This window comes from Trichechus manatus, unplaced genomic scaffold, assembly GCF_000243295.1.
Source record: "Trichechus manatus latirostris isolate Lorelei unplaced genomic scaffold, TriManLat1.0 scaffold00098, whole genome shotgun sequence".
NCBI lineage: Eukaryota > Metazoa > Chordata > Mammalia > Sirenia > Trichechidae > Trichechus > Trichechus manatus.
Genome location: NW_004444034.1, coordinates 10,767,306 through 10,788,151, shown reverse-complemented (window position 1 = coordinate 10,788,151; position 20,846 = coordinate 10,767,306). Strand labels below are relative to the sequence as shown.

Here is a 20,846-nt window from a genome sequence, read left to right as displayed (position 1 = left end):
GCCAAAGAATATTGAATATACCATGGACTGCCAAAAGAATGAACAAATCTGTCTTGGAAGAAGTACAACCAGAATGCTCCTTAAAGGCAAGGATGGCGAGACTATGTGTTACATACTTTGGACATGCTGTCAGGAGGGATCAGTCCTGGAGAAGGACATCATGCTTGGTAAAGTACAGGGTCAGTGAAAAAGAGGAAGACCCTCAACGAGATGGATTGATACAGTGGCTGCAACAATGGGCTCAGGCATAACAATGATTGTGAGGATGGAGCAGGACCTGGCAGTGTTTCGTTCTGTGGTACATAGGGTCGCTATGAGTTGGAACCGACTCGATGGTACCTAACAACAACAATATGATACTGACTCAACTATAGATAAAATAAATTAACAGCAGAGATTAGATATTTGAAAAAAGACCCTAGTATATATATATGAATTTAGTGTATGATGTAGGAGATTTTCCAACCAGTGAAGAAAGAAAATATTTTTCAATGAATGTCTTAAGTCCTTTCTGAAAAAGATGAAGCACAGAATAATTAAATAAAATTCTTCAGAGCATGATGTTAAAAATTTTAATATTTTGGAAAAAATATATTTTGATACCTCATACCTTGTGTAAATTTTATCTAATTATTAAATGAAAAATAATACTTTTAATGAATATATTTACCTCATTTCTTGATAGAGAATGACTTTCTAAGCATGAAAATAGTTCAATACATCTCAAGCAGAAAGATAAATACAGGAATTGAAAATGCCTTTGTTTCAAAAGCCTCATACACAAAATTAGAAGTCAAAGGAAAAACATTTCCAGCAAATATGACAATGGGATAATGTTTCTACTTCATGAAGAAACCCTACCAATTTATAAGAGATATATGAAGACTGCAATAGATATACATAGTGAAAAATACAGACAATTCAAATAAGGGAAAAAGGCAAATAGCTACTAAATGCTTGAAAAATGGACTATAACAGAAATAAAAATTAAAATAACATCTTAAAATATCAAATATTAATCAAATATCAAATATTAATAAATTACTGTGAAGCTGGTGAAGGTGTGGTGGGATAAGCTCTTTCACATCTTGCTGGTGAAAGGAGGACAGACTTTCTGGAAAATACTTGAAAGATCAGTATCAAGAGTCTTTAAAATGTTCATCGCCTTTCCCCATTAATTATACTTTTTTATGAATCTCACATAAAGAAATAATAGGAAAAGTAGACAAAACTTTATGCACAAAATAGTTATTAACTACAGTGAAGAACTGCACACAATGTAAATGACCAATAATAAAGAAATAGTTATACAACTTATAGTACTTTTACTGAACTGAATATGATTTTGTTTTTTAAGAGGCTATTTTAATGACACAGAAATGTTAAGTAGAAACAAAAAAGGACAGAAAATAAATATATATATATAAAAGGAGCCTTGGTGGCACAGTGGTTAAGAGCTCACCTGCTAACCAAAAAGTTGGTGATTCGAACCCACCAGCTGCGCTGTGGGAGAAAGATGTGGCAGTCTGCTTCCATAAAGATTACAGCCTTGCAAACCCTATGGGGCAGTTCTACTCTGTTCTATAAGGTCACTATGAGTCGAAATCAACTTGATGGCAACAGGGATATATATAAACATCAGTTTACTCATCCTTCAAAGTTAAATTTCAAGTCTTCCTTCAACTATCACTCTCAACTTGTCTAAATTTTCTATAGGAGTAAAGAAATAACAAAAACTAATTCCAATACTTTGCCCTGCCTGCTCAGAGAAAGCTTCCCCCGCCCCGCCCCGCCCCTCTTGTGTATCGTCTACTGTGGGGCCAAATATTGCATTAACGAGCTATAGGAATTTGCCATCATTTCTTAGGGATTAAGTCCTTGATTTTATACATTTCAACCAGGAAGTGTCCCTGATAGCCTGATAGCCTGAGTTTCCTTCTCCTTAACATCAATCCTCCATGGCCAACTTTGTACCAAGACAAATAACAAATCCCCCCTCCTTGGTATATGCTTTTCAAATATTTGTAGACTGTTATCATACTCTCCTTTAGTAATCACTTAGCCAAACCGTGGAACTTAACTCCTTTAATCTTTTCTCATAAATCAGACCCTCTTGCCTTCTAGTCATATTTGTTTCTTTTCTATAGGTTCCTTCTTGTTTTCTTTTGGAAATAAGATTCTTAATAGTTCACCCAAAAACACTGAAGCCATTTCATCAGTTGAGAGAGAGAGAGAAAGAAAAAAATAGAAAACCCTCTTAGCAGGCCTTTGAGTTGGTACTTCTTTTAGTACAATTAAAATAGCAAACATATTATTGGAATTAAAATGATCATATTTTACTTTTTTTCCAGCTGATCAATCCTTCCTTTTTTTACGTTAAACATTATGGACGTTATATCATTATTTGGTTTATACAATTTACGTCATCTTTGTACACAACTGTTAACATAGTCAAAGAAATTTAATATGTTAAAATTTTCTTTGGGCTCTTTTGTCTCTTGGTGATGCTCCACACATACTGCTAGCTTCTATTACACAAAACTTTTATTTATTCATATGAGTGTTTTAAATAACTATTAAAATAAAAGACATATACTTTCTTCTTAGGAGCCCTGGTGGCACAATGGTTAAGTGCTCGGCTGCTAACCAAATGGTTGGCAGTTCAAATCCAGCCAGCAGCTCCATGGGAGAAAGACCTGGTCACCTGCTCCCGTAGAGATTACAGCCAAGAAAACCCTATGGGGGCAGTTCTACTCTGTCACATGGAGTCATTGTGAGTTGAAAATCAACTCCATGGAATCTAACAACAACATGTTTTTTTTAGCACTCCAAGATTTTTTATTGGAGTCATATTATTTATAACACACACACACACATGCACAGTTTAAAAAATAATCAGGAAATGAAAACTTGAATACCTAACACATAAAAATCCTCTTTGTGCCCCACCCCAATCACTTCTCCTTCCCTCTCTACCACTCCCCAGATTTTGGTGTTAATCATTCATTTTCTTTTCCTTAAAATTTTTATCACGTATGATGTATCCCTAAACAATGTATTGTTTAGTGTCGCCTGGTTTTGTCCTACATATAAGTGGATTCATACTGTATACATTCTTCTGTGACTTGAAGTTTTCATCCAGCATTCGATTTGTGATTGAACAGTATTAATACATGTAGTTCTAGTTCCTTTGTTTGTACTGCTTTATAATATTCTATTGTATGGAAATATCACACTGTATGTTTCATCGCACTGATGATGTATTTTACCTTTGCCCTATGAACAATCTCTAGATGCACATGTGTCTCAAAGTTATATATTCAGGGGTGGAATTCTAGGTCCTAGGATATGTGTATGAATCAGAATTGACCTAATGACAACTGGTTTGATTTTTTGGTTTTAGTTTAGGCCAAAGCTGTTTTCCAAAGTGGTTATATCAACTTATATTCCCTCCAGCAGTGTGCAAGAATTCTTTTTGCTCATATCCCACAAACACTTAGTGTTGAATGACGTTTTCATTTTTGCCAGTCGTTTGGGTTTAAGCTTGTATCTGTGGTTTTAATTTGAAAAAAATTGTTTGGTAATGAGCTTGGATATCTTATTTTGTATATTTATTGACCATTTGTATTTTTTCTTCTGTGAAATCCTTGTTTAGATAACGCTATTTTTCTGTCTATAAAATTTGATACTTAGAACTTCTTTATATATTCTAAATACTAATATCCTATAGGTTATGTGTTATAAATAACTTCTCCCAGTTGGTGGCATGGCTCAACACTTTGTAGTGTCTTTTGGTGAAGATGAATTTTTTACTTTATGGTTAGTGTTTTTTGTATCTTCTTTTAAAAAATCATTGTGTATTCCAAAATCATAAAGATATTATATATTTGTCTAAAAATTTTAAAGTTACTCTTAGCATTGAAGTTCTTATTTCATCTGTAATTTATTTTTCAGTGTGATATGTGGTAGGGAGCCATTTTTATCTCTGCTAAACTGTAATGCCAATTCATGTATGCAAGGGCCCTTTCTGGGCTATTTCTTTCCAGTGTTCTTTTGTTCTATCCCTGTGTCAATATCACTGTTTTATTTATTAAAGCTTTATAATATTCTTTTTTTCCTTTTAAAAAATAAATATCTAGTAGTTTATTATTATTATTTTTATTACAAATTTTTTGTGGTTTTGGCAAAAGTTTACACAGCAAATTAGGTTCCCACTTAACAATTTCTGTACATATTGTTCAGAGACATTGGTTACATTTTTTAAAACGTGTCAACATTCTCATTAGTTCTCTTCTGGTTGTTTAATTTCCATTAATCTAGCTTCCATGTCCCCCAACCCCCTTTCCTTCTCATTTTTGCTTTAAAGTAAATGTTGACCGTTTGAGCTCATATAGACGATTTTTTTAAAGGAGCAAAGTACTCATAGATGATATTATTTTACAAGCCAATCTATTAATTATCTAAAAGGTGACCTCTGGGTGTGGTTCCAGTACAAAGTTTAAAGTGTATCTCAGATGAGTCTTGGGGGTTCCCTCTAGTCTCTACCGGTCCAGTAAGTCTGGTATTTATTAAGAATTTGAATTTTGTTCTATGTTTTTCTCCCATTCTGTCCAAGACCATCTATTGTGTCAGAATAGTCAGTAGTGGTAGCCTGGCACCATCTACTTCGTTTGGTCTCAGGATAGATGAGGCCGTGGTTTGTGTAGGCTATTAGTCCTGCAGACTAGTTTCTTCTTTGAGTATTTGGTTTAATTCTTTCCCTTTTGCTCCAGATGAGTAGAATAGCTGTCTGTTCTTGATATCTGATCGTGCAAATTCTGCTGTCAGGTTCTTTTTATCAGGAGTGTCCTGTCTATTCTTGATCCTTTGCATTTTCACAAACATTTTAGAATCAGCCTGTTACATTTAACAATATTGAGTATTCTTATTCATAACTTCTTGAGTACCTTTTGATAAAGGTGAATATTTTTATAAAAATTTTGTACACCTTTTTTACACCTATTCTTAGGCATCCTCTAATATTTGTTGTTATTTGCAAAGTTTTTTTTTTTTAATTAAGTGTTCTTAATGTTTGTTACTTGGTGTTGGAAATTCAATTGATTTTTAAATTGATCTTGTATACAGCAACTTTACTAAAAAAACTCTTGTTAATTGTAAAAGTTGCTATGCATTTTAGTTGTTTAATGTAATCAATCACATTGGTTGCAAATAATGCTAGTTTTGTTTCTTCCTTTTCAATCCTTAATCTTTCATTACATTTTCTTATCTTACTGCTCTGGCTAGTACAGTGTGAATAAAAGTGGTGAAAGTCGGCAACTTTATCTTGTTCATGATTTTTAAGAAAATGTTTATCATATTTTATCATTAAGTATGATATTTTCTTAGTTTTTTTTTTATATTCTTATTCAGATGATTAAGAAAGTTTTCCTCTATTTCCATCTTACCAAAAGTGTGTGTGTATGGGTATGTGTATAATAAATGGTGGTTGGATTTTTAATAAATGCTTTTCTGTATCAATTGAAATGATTATATAACACATGATATTCTTCTTTCTGTTAATGTGGTGAATTTAAACTCATCTATTATCAATCTTATACACTGCTGGATTTGATTTGCTAATGTTTTGTTTGGTACTGTTACAAATATGGTCAATAAGTGAGACTGACTTATAATTTTTCTTTCTGTTTCTGCATTTGTCTGGTTTTGGCATAAATCTTATAAAATGAATTGTGAAGTAATCACTCTACCTTTATTTTCTGAAAGACATTTTTTAACTTTGAAATTACCTGTTTCCTGAATGCTTGATAAAATTCACCTGTTAAATCTTCTGGGTTCTTTTTTTCTTTTTTTTCTCTTTGTGGAAAGATTTTTGATTATTAATTATATTTCTTTAATGAAAATGAGACTATACCCATATTCTTGACTTAAATTTAATAAACAGTATAATGTATTGCCTTTTTTTTTTTGGTTTCTACTTGTCTCTCTTTCCCCATCTTACCAAATTACACCTTGGGATGAATGAACATGATTTTACATTCAAGAGAAAGGTATAAGAAAATGTGTACACTTCTCTAAAATTAGAATTTATGTGCATTTTTGTTATGTTTCTCCCTCAAATGTTAGTTTCATATTTTGCCATACCTTTTTCTTCCTTTAAGATTAAATTCTCTGCTGTCTTACATTCTGTATTATTTCTTTCTATATATTGACAGTATCATTCTTTGACAGTGAAATGGTAATCAGTGTTCATTAATGGCAAACCCAAAGCTTTGAAAATCTTTGAAGCACATCTTGAATTATTAAGACAGATTAAATGGAGTAGGTTGGGATCAGCTGTGCTATTATATCAGTTTTATGAAACTTAATTATTTATGTAGTTGTTTATTAATTTTAAGAAGTTATTTAATCAAAATAATTCATTTTCTACTCATATTAAAACCTAATCTGAAAGAAATGGATTTCTACTACACTTTAAATATAAAATTGATTAAACACATATGGAATCAGTCAGTAAGAAATCCGTGCTTGTAAAGTATCTCCCAATTGCTTCGCTATCTACCATGTAAGTCTACGAGGATCTACTTACAAAGTTTGAGAATAAGGCAGGGTGGAAACCCAACCTACCTATGTTATAATAAATCTTTCCTGTAGTAAACCTCTTCAACATGACAGACAGAAGCAAACAACAACAAAAACTCTAGAAGCAAATATGGGAGAACTATGGGAAAGAATGGAATTCGGTCCCTGGCATGAAGACTATTCTCTTTACCATATTCCATATTCACAATTTCATTCTTTTCCCAAAGTTTTTATCACGATCAGTTTGTTAAAATTTTGTTTGTGGAGCAGGAGCAATCAATTATCAATTCTGTCGTAAATATTCATTCCCTCTTTCTGTATTTCTAGTAGGCACATAAGCACTACAGCATTATGTATTATTTGCTATTTGTCACTTTCTCTCATTTTCTGAAAACTGCCAGAGGTGTGCCTTCCCCAAGAGAATAGAAAGGACAACAAATATCTGAACTTAGGATAAGGGGAGGCTGGGTGGAAAAGAGAACTAGTTTGGGAATCAGAACACTTCGACAATAGTCACCATTCTACCACTAATTATCTCTGACACCTGATAGATTACTTAACCTTCTCAACATCTCATTTACTGAATCCATAAATGAGGGGGTTGAATTGGGCAATCTCTGAGTCTTTATAGTTAAAATAATTTCAGTGGTTCTCAAGGCAGATTTTCTGAAACCCAAACCATTAATAAAGATGAACTTAAATTTCAAAAAGTTGTGAAAACTGACAAAAGTTTAAAACGAAAATCTGAAGTTATATGAAAGTTTCCTGACTATGAAACTATTTATGATTTGTAAACGATAGTTCTGCTGACATGTCCAGTTAATTCAGTTACACAATCTAAACAGTTTCCTCAGAATATCCTAATTTCTCCTGGTTTGTGGGATGAAGAAGAATGAAATTTTATAGGTTTCTATTTTATTCAAATTGTATTTTAGAGCCATATAGTTCATAATGATTTATTTCTTTTCATGTTTTTTCTAAGGGTGGCTTTACTCGGAAATACTCACTGAGCTCAAAAACTGGAACACTTCTTCCAGAATTCCCGAGTGCACAACACCTTGTGTACCAAGGATGCATTTCTAAAGACAAGGTATCAGTTAAAGATACTTCTCTATTGATTTTCTGATATGTTGGTTCCATATCTCAGTTTGCTGGGAATATCATAGCACTTGCAGGAAGCAGTCAGAAATCTGCATAAACAAACATAATTGACTGATTTATATGAGGGACGAACGTTTACTAACATCGATTAAACACTTTCCAATTAATTATTTACCATCTCCATGATAGTACATAATCAGAAGGTAGTAAAATATACCTCAAAAGATTAAAGGCTATTTTTATTTAAAACTCCTTTATACTGAGGAAGACAATACTAGAGGGAGTTTATCACATGCATTTTCCTCAGTTATAAACTTCGTATGTTGGATTAGCTCTATTTTATTTCATTCAGTAGTTTATCAAGCTCTTCTCTGAGACAGACTCTGTGTCTAGTACTGGGGGAAGATATCTAGATGAAAGCAAGGACTACACTAGATAATTGGTAAAGTTTCCTTTCAGTTCTAAAACTCAGTGCTTTCTTATACTTGCAGTTTTTAAAAAAGTTAACAAAGAGACATTTGCAGAGGATTCAATTTATAAATAATCTTGAAGATAACTTTTTGTTGCTAATGTAGAAGTTCTCCTAATTACTCTATTTCTGTATCTTTAGAGTTGTTTTGGGGGGCCTGTTGGCTGACTAATAGCAGGGTCATTAATAAATCAGAGCATAGCTGATTTATACATTTTTTCTTTCAACTAAGTTCATATTTCGTTAGCAATTGAGGAAAACACTTTTCATAGTCAGTTCACATTTTTGAGGTGCAAAGATAGATTAACCAATGCCCAGCTGTTAACAATGGGCTCTGCATCAAAACACAAAATAAATATAGCATACTGATTTACAAAAAAAAAAAGGATCTACTGATAGGTAAGGAGGGATGCACAGTAACTTCCAGGTTTCGTTCTGAAGAGAGAGACATACCCTCCAGTTAAGAATAGGCAGAGTGTTGAAAATAATTCTCAGGTGCCTATTCCAAGCAAGTCTTCTGAAATATTTCCACTTCCCACTGTTGTCCCCCATCACATTTCTCAAGTTTATCAAAAAGTATGTTTACCTTATAGATGCAATGTGTGATATTATGACTTCAGATTTGAAAAACTGGCAGTGTATGTTAATTAGTAGCAGTTTGTGGGAAACCTGTGTAAATCAGAGGGAGCTCAGGGAACACGGGATTTTAGGAGAGGGTATTGTTGGGTCACTTCTGTGGAGAGGATTGCTTACATGCAAATATATTGTGAAGATGTTTACTGTGTAAATATACACGGTAAGAGTAGGAAAGAGAGAGCAACAAAGGAAAAAAAAGAGGTGGGGAATATGTCCCAATAATTCATTTCAGCTTCTCTGCTAGCCTCCAAGGAATTTCTTACCTATCAACTTAAAAAACCGGCCTGTAGATCATTTCTTACCCAGCTATCAAGGTGCTTATATAACTCCTGGTTTCTAAGTTCATTCCCTGTGGACCCCATCATGAACACCATGGACTGACATATCTCTTTGTGTCTTGAGGACAACTGGGCCCTGTCTTTCACCTTCTTGGCTGGTAGGCCAGTTCCCCAGCTAGCTTGTCAGTCCCAGAAAGAGGGGTGGGCTGAAGCTAAGCACTTTAAGCACCTTCTTTATTAAGGCAGAAAGGATGGAAATTGCCTGATGGGATACTAACTCCAGTGAGGGGTGTTAGCTGAAGCTGGGGGGCCTACTTTCTGCCTCATCATGGTGTCAACTGAGGCAACTGCCACCCCTACCGCTCCCTCGCTGATTTTAATGAAGGTAAGCCTTGCCTGTGTTCTTGAGTAAAATTTTTGTTAAAGAATACAAAGTACTACGATTAAAATTTATTGTTCTAAGACTATATAAATATTAAATAAATAAGAAAGTACACTAGTAAGATTATACATTTTTGATGATTTGTGTATAAAGAAATAAATCTTGACATAAAAAAGGAGAAATGCTTGTGACGATAAAAGCTTACTTGTATTTTAGTAAGCTTCAGGGCTCAAAGGGTTAATTTTTGACAACAGTTACGAATTTTGACAACAGTTACCAAGGTATGATTCACAGCTTCCATTTTTCCTGTTGTCCTAATCCTCATCTAAGAAGTGAATATTGGTGACCCATCTGAAAACATACCGATGTTGCCTAAAGCACAGAGCAAGTCTTATTTATACTGATGGTGACACATCCTGTTAGAGGTGTCCTGTAGTCAGCATACCTCCTTGGAGATAGATTGGTAATTTGCATGTCATCAGTGTACAGCTGTGAGCTAGACCACAGAGATGTGTGAACTCACTGGGCTGCAGGAATTTAGGGAGGAGAGCAAAGGTTACGGTAGGACACCTACATCACTACCACCACCCTAGATGTTATTGGGAATAAAAATACTAACATCTGTTGATTTCTTAATATGTACCAGGGATTCTTCTAACTGCTTTACATGTGTTAATTCATTTAATCCTCATAACAACTCTATTACAGAGTTACTGTTATTAGCAACTCCATTTTAGAAATGATGGAATGAAAGCACACAAATGTTAAATATTTTGCCTGATGTCACACAGCTAGTAAGTGGCAGATCTGAGCTGGGATTAAATCCAGGTAGTCCAAGAGCAAAGCTCACAATTTTAACCTATACACCTTTTCACATTGAGCACAAAATGAGTACTCATAGATCCAAATATTTCCAGCTTATAAAATATTTATTTTGCATATTGTTAAATTGCTGGAGTATTAATCTAGTTCTAATCCATAGCAAATTAAGAATATGTTTAACACGACACAACTCAAATATTTACAGTAAACTGGAAACAGACATTTCATAATAGACACTTAATGTTGAATCTTTTTCAAGTAAATGAATCATTTGATATTATTAGTAATTCTAGGTAATATTTAGTGAGGTCTTACTGTGTACCAGGCACTGTACTATGTATATCACGTCTTATTTAATCTTCTTAACACAATATGAGTAATGTGTTGTTATTACCCTACTTAAAGATGAAAAACCTGAAGTTCACAGACAAAGCAACTTGTGCAAAACCACACCTGGTAAGCAGGGCAGTGGAGCTAGCGCTCATGTTTAGACAACTCCAAAACCAAAACTGGAAGCCATTGTCCCACAATGTTCCAAGCATCCATTCAATAAAACTGTGTGAAGAGTTAACATATTTTACCATTTTCTGTTGATTTCCCCAACCACAGGTAATTTTATTAGGCAGAAAATTACAATGTTGCTTTTGCACACAGCTTCCTGCTACCTTTTTCACTCTTCTTGTCATGGTATACTGTAATTGTCCATTTACTAAGAATTGTGCCTTTATCTTTGATTTCTCAGTATTGAGCACAATGCCTGCTACATAGCAGGAGCTTAAAAGTGCATGTTGAATGAACAAGTGAAGGAAGTGTTAAAAGGACACTTTGGTTAAGCTGTTTCTTCCTTGAAATAGGTTGATACTCTCATAATGATGTACAAAACCCATTGCCAATGCATCCTGGACAATGCAATTAATGGAAACTTTGAAGAGGTAAGGGTGACAAAAAATGCTTTCATATCAGTTCTTTATATGCATTCATGTTAAGGGAAAATCTTAATGTCCATACTCTTTGCTCTGCAACTAGATCCAGCATTTCTTATTACACTTTTGGCAAGGAATGCCTGATCATCTTCTTCCTCTGCTCGAAAACCCTGTTATCATTGACATTTTCTGTGTTTGTGACTCAATTCTTTATAAGGTAAGGTCTTCTGGATATCTTAAAGGTGAATCATATATTTCTTTAAATAGTATTCTATTTAAATTCTTACAAAATATTTTCAATAAATTTGTTATTTCTGGCTGGAGATACAGTATCATTTTTATTTTTGATGAGAAAATAATCAGCTTAAATTTACATTAGATAAAATACAAAATCAATTTCTATTTACAACGAAGAATGATTTTAAATGTGACATAGTTACTAATACATGAAAACTTAGCTAATTTTTATTAACTGTTTAAGGTGTTTCAGATTAAATAACACAACAGCTTTTTCACAATATTTTGGGCAAATGCAGAATTAGGCATCCTCATGGGATTAATAATTTGAAGATCTTGAATATCTCTAGCTTCAATCCCTTAGTGTCCAGTTCTGATCCCAAACTGAATAATAGTTCCCAAGTGATATCCTGAACAAAGACAAACTGGTTGGCCTCTAGCCAAACATCTTGTGGAAAAGGTGGAGAGACTAATTCCCCCATGGTCTCTTCCCTGTTAGAGTGGCAAAAAGATCCAAGCTGAGCGAGAAAAATAAATTGCAATCTGAGTACTTTAAAGTGTTTGTCTACATTTAAATTGCAATAGGGAAAAAAAAAAAATCTTTCATTTTAAAAAATAATCCGAGCAAGAGAATCCAGATTGAGACTCTTAAGCATTTAGGAAATAAAAACCTAAATTAATTACCACTCTCAGTTTCTCAGCTTTGCAGAGAGGTGAGGCAGAAGTTAGGTGGACTCAGTGCAGAGGCACTTTTTTCAAATCAAGAATTGATAGGCCTCAGCCAGAATGAGGGAACCCATGCTTTCATCCTCTGTTCAGTTCTCGCTGGTCACACGATAAGAGAATGGAGTAGCCAGTGCAGTATATTCTCTACCTTCAGTTCAAGTTAGCTTAATCAGGACAAAAGAGATGGAAGATTGTCTCATTTTTTCTGGGTCAAATAAAAGAAGCTATTATTTAGGGAGAAAAGATTTAGTTTACGCTAACAGAATATTTGTGATACTTAACAGTTGAGGAAGCAACTAGAATCGAGAAAGGAAGTGGCTCTAAGAGGTGATACTGAGAAAAATCCTGGGGCTCATGCACCCACCTGAACCACCACCAAGGCAAAGCCATTGGGATTATCATTCAGCTCCTTCAAGAAATGACCATAAAGTATACTTCTGAGGGGTGTTAGCTGAAGCTGGCGGGCCTACTTTCTGCCTCATCATGGTGTCAACCAAGGCAACTGCCACCCCTTGTTTTGAGTTCAACACAAAATTCCTGCATTTAAGAGTTTTAGTTTCCTAGTGCTGCTGTAACAGAAAGACCACAAATGAGTGGCTTTAAAGAACAGAAATTTATTTTCTCACAGTTCTGGAGTTTGAAAGTCCTATTGATTCCTTCCTAGTTGGTGGCCCTGGGCATTCCTTGTTTCCTTGACGATCCTCACATGGCATATGAATTCCTCTGTGTGTGTGTATCTCTGTATCTGATCTCTTTTTATAACTCAGAAATGATTGGATTTGGAACCCACCCTACTGTTATATGATCTAATTAATATAACAAAGAAAATCCTCTTTCCAAACAGGATTACAATGACAGGTATAGGGATTAGGACTACAACACGTATTTTAAGGGGACACAATTTAATTCATAACATCAGACATCTTTAACTGAACCTAGTGTCTCCTCCTCATAGTGCCCAGGGAGGCACAGTGAGCACCATAAGTAGAATAGTATACAATGAGCTTCTGTTGTAAAATGGGCAAGATCTTCATCATCCCACCTCTAGAGAGTGGCCAGCTTTTGTCCATAAAACAGTGTTGTTTTTATTGTGTGCCTCTGAGTGGATTCTGACTCACAGCAATCCTATATAACAGGGTAGAACTACCTCACAGGGTTTTTTCTCCCATGGAGCGTCTGGTGGGTTTGAATTGCTGACCTTTTGGTTAGCAGCTGAGTGCTTAACCATTGTGCAACCAGGGTTCCTTCTATAAAACAGTTCTGTATTTTTATGCAAATAACATGTACCTTCTGCATTTGTTTGCTGTCAGGGCTCTCCTCCTCACAAATACAAATGCTGCCATGCCAACCCTCTTCCACATGTTGCTGTAAAAAAAATAAAAAATTAGCATAGCGCACTTATAAAAATACCTCACAGGGGGAGGGCACAGGCCAATAAAAGCAGGGGGAAAAAAAAATTGCTGTCCCCTCGATTCTGACTCATAGCGACCTGATAGGACAGAATAGAACTACCCCATAGGCTTTCCAAGGAGCGGCTGGTGGATTCGAATCACCAGCCTTTTGGTTAGCAACCAAACACTTAACCACTGTGCCACCAGGGCTCCAACAAACTCAGAAGGCATGCATTATTTTTGTAAAAATACAGTACATGATATTAAAGGCCAATCCACTGGTAATCAGCACATTGGGCACATTCAATACTGTTTCATACATATGGAGACACATGAATTTTGCTGGTAGGCTATAAGGCTCTTGTAGATTAGTGTCTATCTACATTTTGAAATATCTTCTCTTCTAGATCTCTGGGTCCTCTTCCCCAGTTTATTAGCCAGCCCAGTGGATCTGCACTGCTCTTATCCTATCCAGCTCCTCACCTCTTTTATTAATCATAGTTTTTCCTGAGCTGAGATCAGTCAACATATCCTAATTTCTCTTTTCTAATAGTTCTCATCAAATACCTACATACCATCATAACCACTTTTAGGGCTCAGTCTAGCCCTTTCATGTCAGTGCCCTTTCTGTTCTGATAATCGGCCCTCTGTACCCAGTATGTTAGTGTCACCTGCTTAATTGCCCATGTTTTTAGACCCCTTGTCCCCCTGACTTTTATACACATAGAACTCATACAAACATTCATTTTAGTGACAAAATTATAACTTTCAGAAAGGAGTTAACATGTTATTCTCTAGGAAGCTAGTAAGAAAAAGTAACTGACAAAAAATGAGTGTCTTTTTATAGAAATATTAATGGTAAAGATTTATGCTAACTCTCCTGTGCTGTAATTAAGGTTCTTACCGAGGTACTCATTCCTGCAACAATGCAAGAAATGCCTGAAAGGTAAGTTCAGTCAATAAAACATGTTAGTTTCTTAGCATAAGGTTTAACCTTATACATATATTAAAGGAAAATATTAGAAAGTAATTCCTTTGTTCACCAAGAAGATTGTTTTCTTTCTGTTGTCCCTTTGTGTCAGCTGGGAGAGATGTACCTCAATCCTTATATTTAAACCTCATTATACAAAATTGGTGGAACAATCCTGAAATCCCTTTAATTTGAGAGCCACCAATTAAAAAATAGATACTTAAGTGAGATTGACCATCAAAATACTGAGAAAATTCTTCACTGGAAACTGGCTTCAGAAAGATAAATAGTACTAATAGATGGAAAATAGCCGCAATAATAAGACTATGCTGAAAATTCTTATGTTTTTGTTATTAACTTTAGTCTTAATTGCAAACATCAGAAAATAGTGTTAATGGAGTTACCACCTTTTAACAAAAGAATAAGAGCTCAAACAGTTTATTGAAATGATACCTGAAGACTTTTTACAAAATCTTTTCTAGTGGGAGAACAATAGAAATTTGAAAAAAGAATCAAATTTTCTTTTGAAAAGAAAAGCTAATGAAATAATAAAATTTATTTTAGGATTTGGGGGCAAAAATACATGTAGGACTAGACATAGTTGGTGTTCAGTAAATACATGCTGATTAATAAAATAGATTTTATTTTTTACTTACCTTTTCTTCTAAATTGTTTTATGTATTTATATAATAGTTGGTATTGGCCTTGACAATAGTTCCTTTTAATTATCAGTTTGAATCCTTTAAACATCTAACCTGTTCTCTGAATCAGATAAGCTTACATTTCTATGTCGCAGAAGAATGGCTGTGCTTACTTAGCGTCAGACATCTAGCCTCATGACTATTTATAATAATGATGATAGTTACGCTTTATTAAGCACAACATGGGTTTGAGGACTTTATATAAATTATTTCATTTAATTCCTACGATAACACTGAAAGGGATTATTCATATATGTATTTATCTTTTAAATATGCAAGCATTTCATGCTCATTGTAGAAAAATGAAAACATTTATAAGTGCAATTAAAAAAATCACTTATAATCTCATAACATTGTTAAAGTCTTAGATTATTACCTCAAAGACTTTTTCAGGGAGTATCGGTAAATATACTATATACATTTTAGCAAATGGAACCATAATATACATACTACAGTAGTGTATTGTGAAAATTTTTCCATATCAATAAATATAGAACAACATTTTTAAAAAATGGTTGCATAGATTTCCAGTATCTGGAAAATACTGTATTTAACCAATTCCTCATCATCGAACAGTTGGGTTTTTTAACACAATAACACAACTTGTTAGACTATTCCAAAGTAACTATCATGATCCAAAATTCACAAATGAGGAACTTAGGAGCAGAAGGAAATTAATTTATTTGCCCAGAGTCACCTAGTTAGTAATAAGAGCCTAGATTTTAACTGAGGTCTGTTTAACTCCAAACTCTGCCTACTCTTTTTCCTGTACCACGTCTCTGCTCCCCGCCATACACATAATTCCAAATATGTATAGATTTTTTATGTTGAGGTAAAGTATGTAGATCGTTGACTGATTTTTTTTTTATATGCTCTCACAACCAACCCTTGCAATTTTCTAAGGAGAATCCTATAATTAATGTGATTTGGATAATTCACCATGAAAAATTATATTGGATTATAGAAATATGGTCTCTTAATATTATGTCTCAAAAAGCCGAGAGTTGCAAAATCAAGTGCATGCTTACATCGTCATTGAAATATTTTGTAGAAAATAATTGCATCATGAGTTAATAATAATAATAGTAGTATTGTTTATTGAACACTGACTGTATGCCAGACTTTAAGCACCTTGCATGAATTATTTAATTTAATCCTCGCTATAATTCTATGAGACAGATACTATCTTTATCTCACCTAACAGATGGGGAAACTGGAACTTGAGAAGGCCGAGTATTTTGACCAAGATGATAAATGGCAAAACTAGGTTGATTCTGACTTCAAAAGTCATGCTCCTAGAATCACAGAATAATAGCATACCTCCATTAAATTATGTTTGTTTAATGCGGTTTTGAACAATTTAGTATTTAACACATAGTTTTCTTTATAGCTTACTAGCAGACATAAGAAACTTTGCTAAAAATTGGGAACAGTGGGTTGTTTCATCCTTGGAGAACTTGCCAGAAGCCCTAACTGACAAGAAAATACCTATCGTGAGAAGATTTGTATCTTCTCTGAAACGACAAACATCTTTCTTACATCTTGTTCAGGTAAGTGGGTAAGCCTAGGGTTTTTGAGTCACCAAATCCAGACTGAATTTACTGGTGAGGAAAAACAGAAACTTTCGTAGATTGAAGGAGATTAAGGAGACCTAACGATTCAATGCAATGTAAGATCCTAGAAGAGAAAAAGCAACTTTAGTAGATAAATTGGTGAAATTTGAATTGGGTCTGAGATATTATTGCACCAATGTTTATTTCCTGATTTTGATAATGTTCTATGGTTATTTAAGAACAAAATTTGGGGAAGCTGGATGAAAGGTGTATTGAAACTCTGCAACATTTTCACAATTTTCTATAAATTTAAAATTATTTCAAAATGAAACGTAAAAAAAAATTTTGAATGCAATTGAAATGTAAAACACTTATTTGCCATGTGAATCCAATTGGTAAAAATTAAGTTTGTGGGGAATGAGCCCATGTGATATTTAATGTTGTGAAACACAAACTCAAGACATTTTAAACTGCCTACGAATTATGACTCTCTTAAGTAGGGAGGAAAAAGTAATTTTTAGCTTAGGAATACCATGTTAAAATGTAATACCCTGTTCATGATCATTTGCTTTATGAAGGTTTCTAGCCCCTTAAATTTTTTTTTTATTATTGTTGTGCTTTAAGTGAAAGTTTACAATTCAAGTTAGTCTCTCATACAAAAATTTATGCATTGTTTTGTGACCCTGCTTGCTCTCCCTATACCGTGACAGCACACTCTTCCTTTTCACCCCGGATTTCCCGTGTCCATTCAGCCAGGTCCTGACCTTCTCTGCCTTCTCATTTCACCTTCGGATGAGAGCTACGCATTTAATCTCATGTATCTGCTTGAGCTAAGAAGCATACTCTTCACGAGTATCATTTTATGTCCCCATAGTCCAGTCTAATCTTTGTCTGAAGAGTTGGCCTCAGGAATGCCTTTAGTTTTGGGCTAACAGACAGTCTGGGGGCCACATCTTCCAGGGTCCCTCCAGTCTCAATTAAACCATTAAGTCTGGTCTTTTTACTAGAATTTGAGTTCTGCACCCAACTTTTCTCCTGCTCCATCAGGGACTCTCTGTTGTGTTCCCTGTTAGGGTGGTCATTGTGGTAAGTTGGGCACCATCTAGTTCTTCTGGTCTCAGGCTGATGAAGTCTCTGGTTTCTGTGGCCCTTTCTGTCTCTTGTAGGCCCCTAACTTTTTAAGGACTAACTTGAGATAGTTCCAGATAAGAAACGTAACATTTAAAAATCCTTATTATGTGACTATGGTTGAAAAGATTCATTTTCTAAATTCAAAAATATTTTTCAAACCTTAGCATATATGATCCTGAGCTTCAATATTTGTTTTAGCTTTAAAATAAAAAAAAAAAAAAAGGTTATCTATGATACCTTTCCCTCTAGGAACTATTTATTATTCTAGAAACTAAAACTTTTCTTTAAATAGGATATAAATGATATAGTTTAGTATCTTTTTTACTTTCTCTATGCAGATTGCCAGACCAGCTCTCTTTGACCAGCATGTCGTGAATTCTATGGTATCTGATATTGAAAAGGTGGACTTGAATAGTATTGTATCTCAAGCCCTCCTCACCATTTCAGGCAGCACAGACACTGAATCTGATATCTACACTGAACGTAAGTCTGGTCTCTTTGTTTAGAGCAGGGTTTCTCAATCTTGGCACCGTTGGCATTTTGGGATGGACAATTCTTTGTTATGAGGGGCTGTCCTGTACTTTACGGAATTCTTGGCAGCATCCTTGACCTCTACCTACTAGATGCCAATAGCAGTCTCCCTCCAGCTGTCACAACCAAAGATTCTTCAGACATTTGCCAAATGTCCCCAGGACACAAAATTGTACCCCTGGCTTATAGAAATATTTTAAATAAAATTTTTAATAAAATGAAATTGTTCTCTTAAAACAGTTGTATTTACTGTGAAAACCTGGAAAATACTAAAATATTAAGAGGAAAATAAAAGCCATCTGCAATCTCATTACCTAGAAATCATCATGGCTTTGAGCTTTGTGAGTTTTCTTACATTACATATATACACATTCATATGTGTTTTAAGGAGTCCCGGTGGTGCAGTGGTTACAGTATTTTTAGGCAAATAGCATGCGTCTGCTACTTTTGTTTGCCAGCAGCTTCCTCACCATTCAAGACACTTCTGTAAGTGCACTATGCTAATTTTTTAAAGGCAGTGTGTAAAAAAAATGGCATAGCAACGTTTAGGAAAATACCTCACTGGGGGAGGGAGCAGTTGGCAAACAAAGGTAGAAGGTGCTCATTATTTTTGTTAAAATGTGGTAAGTGCTCAGCTGCTAGCCGAAAGGTCAGCAGTTTGAACCAACAGTTGCTCCACAGGAGAAAGCTGTGGTAGTCTGCTTCCATAAAGATTACAGCCTTGGAAACCCTATGGGGCAGTTCTACTGTGTCCTATAGGTTCCCTACAAGTCAGAATTGACTCCACAGCAACAGGGTGGTTGTTGGTATATGTATTTTACGCTATTAGTATCATTAAAAAAAAAAAATTATATCTCAGCACAATACTGTTTTCCAAAGCAGAGACCCTCTGCTGAAGTTTAGACCATCTGATAAAACTTAGCAGAGCCAATACATGTGATTAGACAACTAGGCTTGATTTCCAAGGGATAATAGTCCCTTATTTCTCCCTTGGAGTCCCTGGGTGGTGCAAACAGCAAACGCTTGGCCGGTGGTTGGGTTGGAATCCACCCAGAAACTACTTGAAGGAAAGGCCTGGCAATCTACTTCCAAAAAATCAGCCACTGAAAACCCTATGGAACACAGTTCTACTCTGATGCGCATGGGGTCACCATAAGTAGGAATTGATTCAATGGCAGCTGCTTTTTTTTTTTTTTAAAATTCTCCCTCCCTTCTGAAAATACAAAAACTGCAGCCTCTTATAGGCTATAGCACAAATAACAGACTGCTCTCAGGGAACAATCCAACCTCAACTCTACTTTCTGTTTCGTAGCATAAAATTATATTACCCTGATTCATTAACCCTCAAAGTCTTTAATAAAATGATAGTTTTAAATTGCTCCTTTACATTTTACATAATAAAAGATTATTCATGTAAGTGGCATAATTCTGCAGTGCAAAATTTAATTTTTGCTCAAATGAAATGACATTTCAGAAAGCAGGAAATCAAAAAGCTTAGCTTAGTTTATTTATTAGCTTTTAACTAATCTTTTCCATTTAATGAAAGCACTGGATTCAAAATGAACATTCAACTATATTGACAACTTCAATATTCTTGCCTAGTATATACCTATATATAATGTATAGACCTGTATTTCTGTATATGCCAAGATTCATACACTTACAATTAAAACTTTGACTGGTAAAGGACTAAAGTTTTTTTGTTGTAGTAGTTATTCTCAGAATATGAAGTTAATTCCTTTCACTCATTTAACTTAATCTACCTCTCTCTCCCTTTTATACTATAAAATTATTAATCAGTCCTGGTTATAGGTTTTCTCTTGGGTTGAAAGTAGACTGCAATAGTCTGTTTTCTTTTCTTTTTTTCATGACAGATGACTCTATTACAGTGTTCCAAGAACTGAAGGATCTCCTTAAGAAAAATGCCACCGTGGAGGCTTTTATTGAATGGTTGGATACAGTGGTAGAGCAGAGAGTTATTAAGGTACCTTTCAATGACAGATTCAGAAAACAAATATTTTCATTAAGACTTGTGGGGGTGGGATGACAGGTTGTGTGTAAAAAGGCTTTGCAAAGGTTTTGTAGCCCTACAAATAAGGCAGCCCAAAAACCAAAATCAGGAATAGGTGCCAGATTTGAGAACTTCGGGCATGGATTCAATTCTATTCCTCCTTTATTGACCGAGGAGTGCAAGACACTCTGCCCTTGCTATCAGTCAGTAAACTTAGAACTGAGTAATATCAGTAGTGAAAGATAAACTTAGAAACTGGAAAGACCTATATCTTTTTTTAAAAGCAAGTTCTCATAAATATTGACAGAAACTATGATTTTAAGCATTTGTAGTTCTGAATTCCAACAGTTCAGTATTTTGTGTCTCCTATATGGTTTCTTCAACTCTTTCAGTTAACCTTCAAGT

General features: G+C 34.7%; 1 protein-coding gene across 1 annotated transcript in view; it reads left to right on the top strand.

Moving 5' to 3' along the window:
• Window positions 1-20,846, top strand: part of RFX6 (regulatory factor X6) — a 58,616-nt gene that overhangs the window by 27,088 nt on the left and 10,682 nt on the right. Inside the window, exons 7-13 of the mRNA XM_004382749.1 lie at window positions 7,562-7,669; window positions 11,122-11,199; window positions 11,294-11,407; window positions 14,441-14,490; window positions 16,606-16,765; window positions 18,238-18,382; window positions 20,305-20,414. Of these exons, the coding sequence (XP_004382806.1) occupies window positions 7,562-7,669; window positions 11,122-11,199; window positions 11,294-11,407; window positions 14,441-14,490; window positions 16,606-16,765; window positions 18,238-18,382; window positions 20,305-20,414 (765 nt within the window). The remainder of the gene's footprint in view (window positions 1-7,561; window positions 7,670-11,121; window positions 11,200-11,293; window positions 11,408-14,440; window positions 14,491-16,605; window positions 16,766-18,237; window positions 18,383-20,304; window positions 20,415-20,846) is intronic.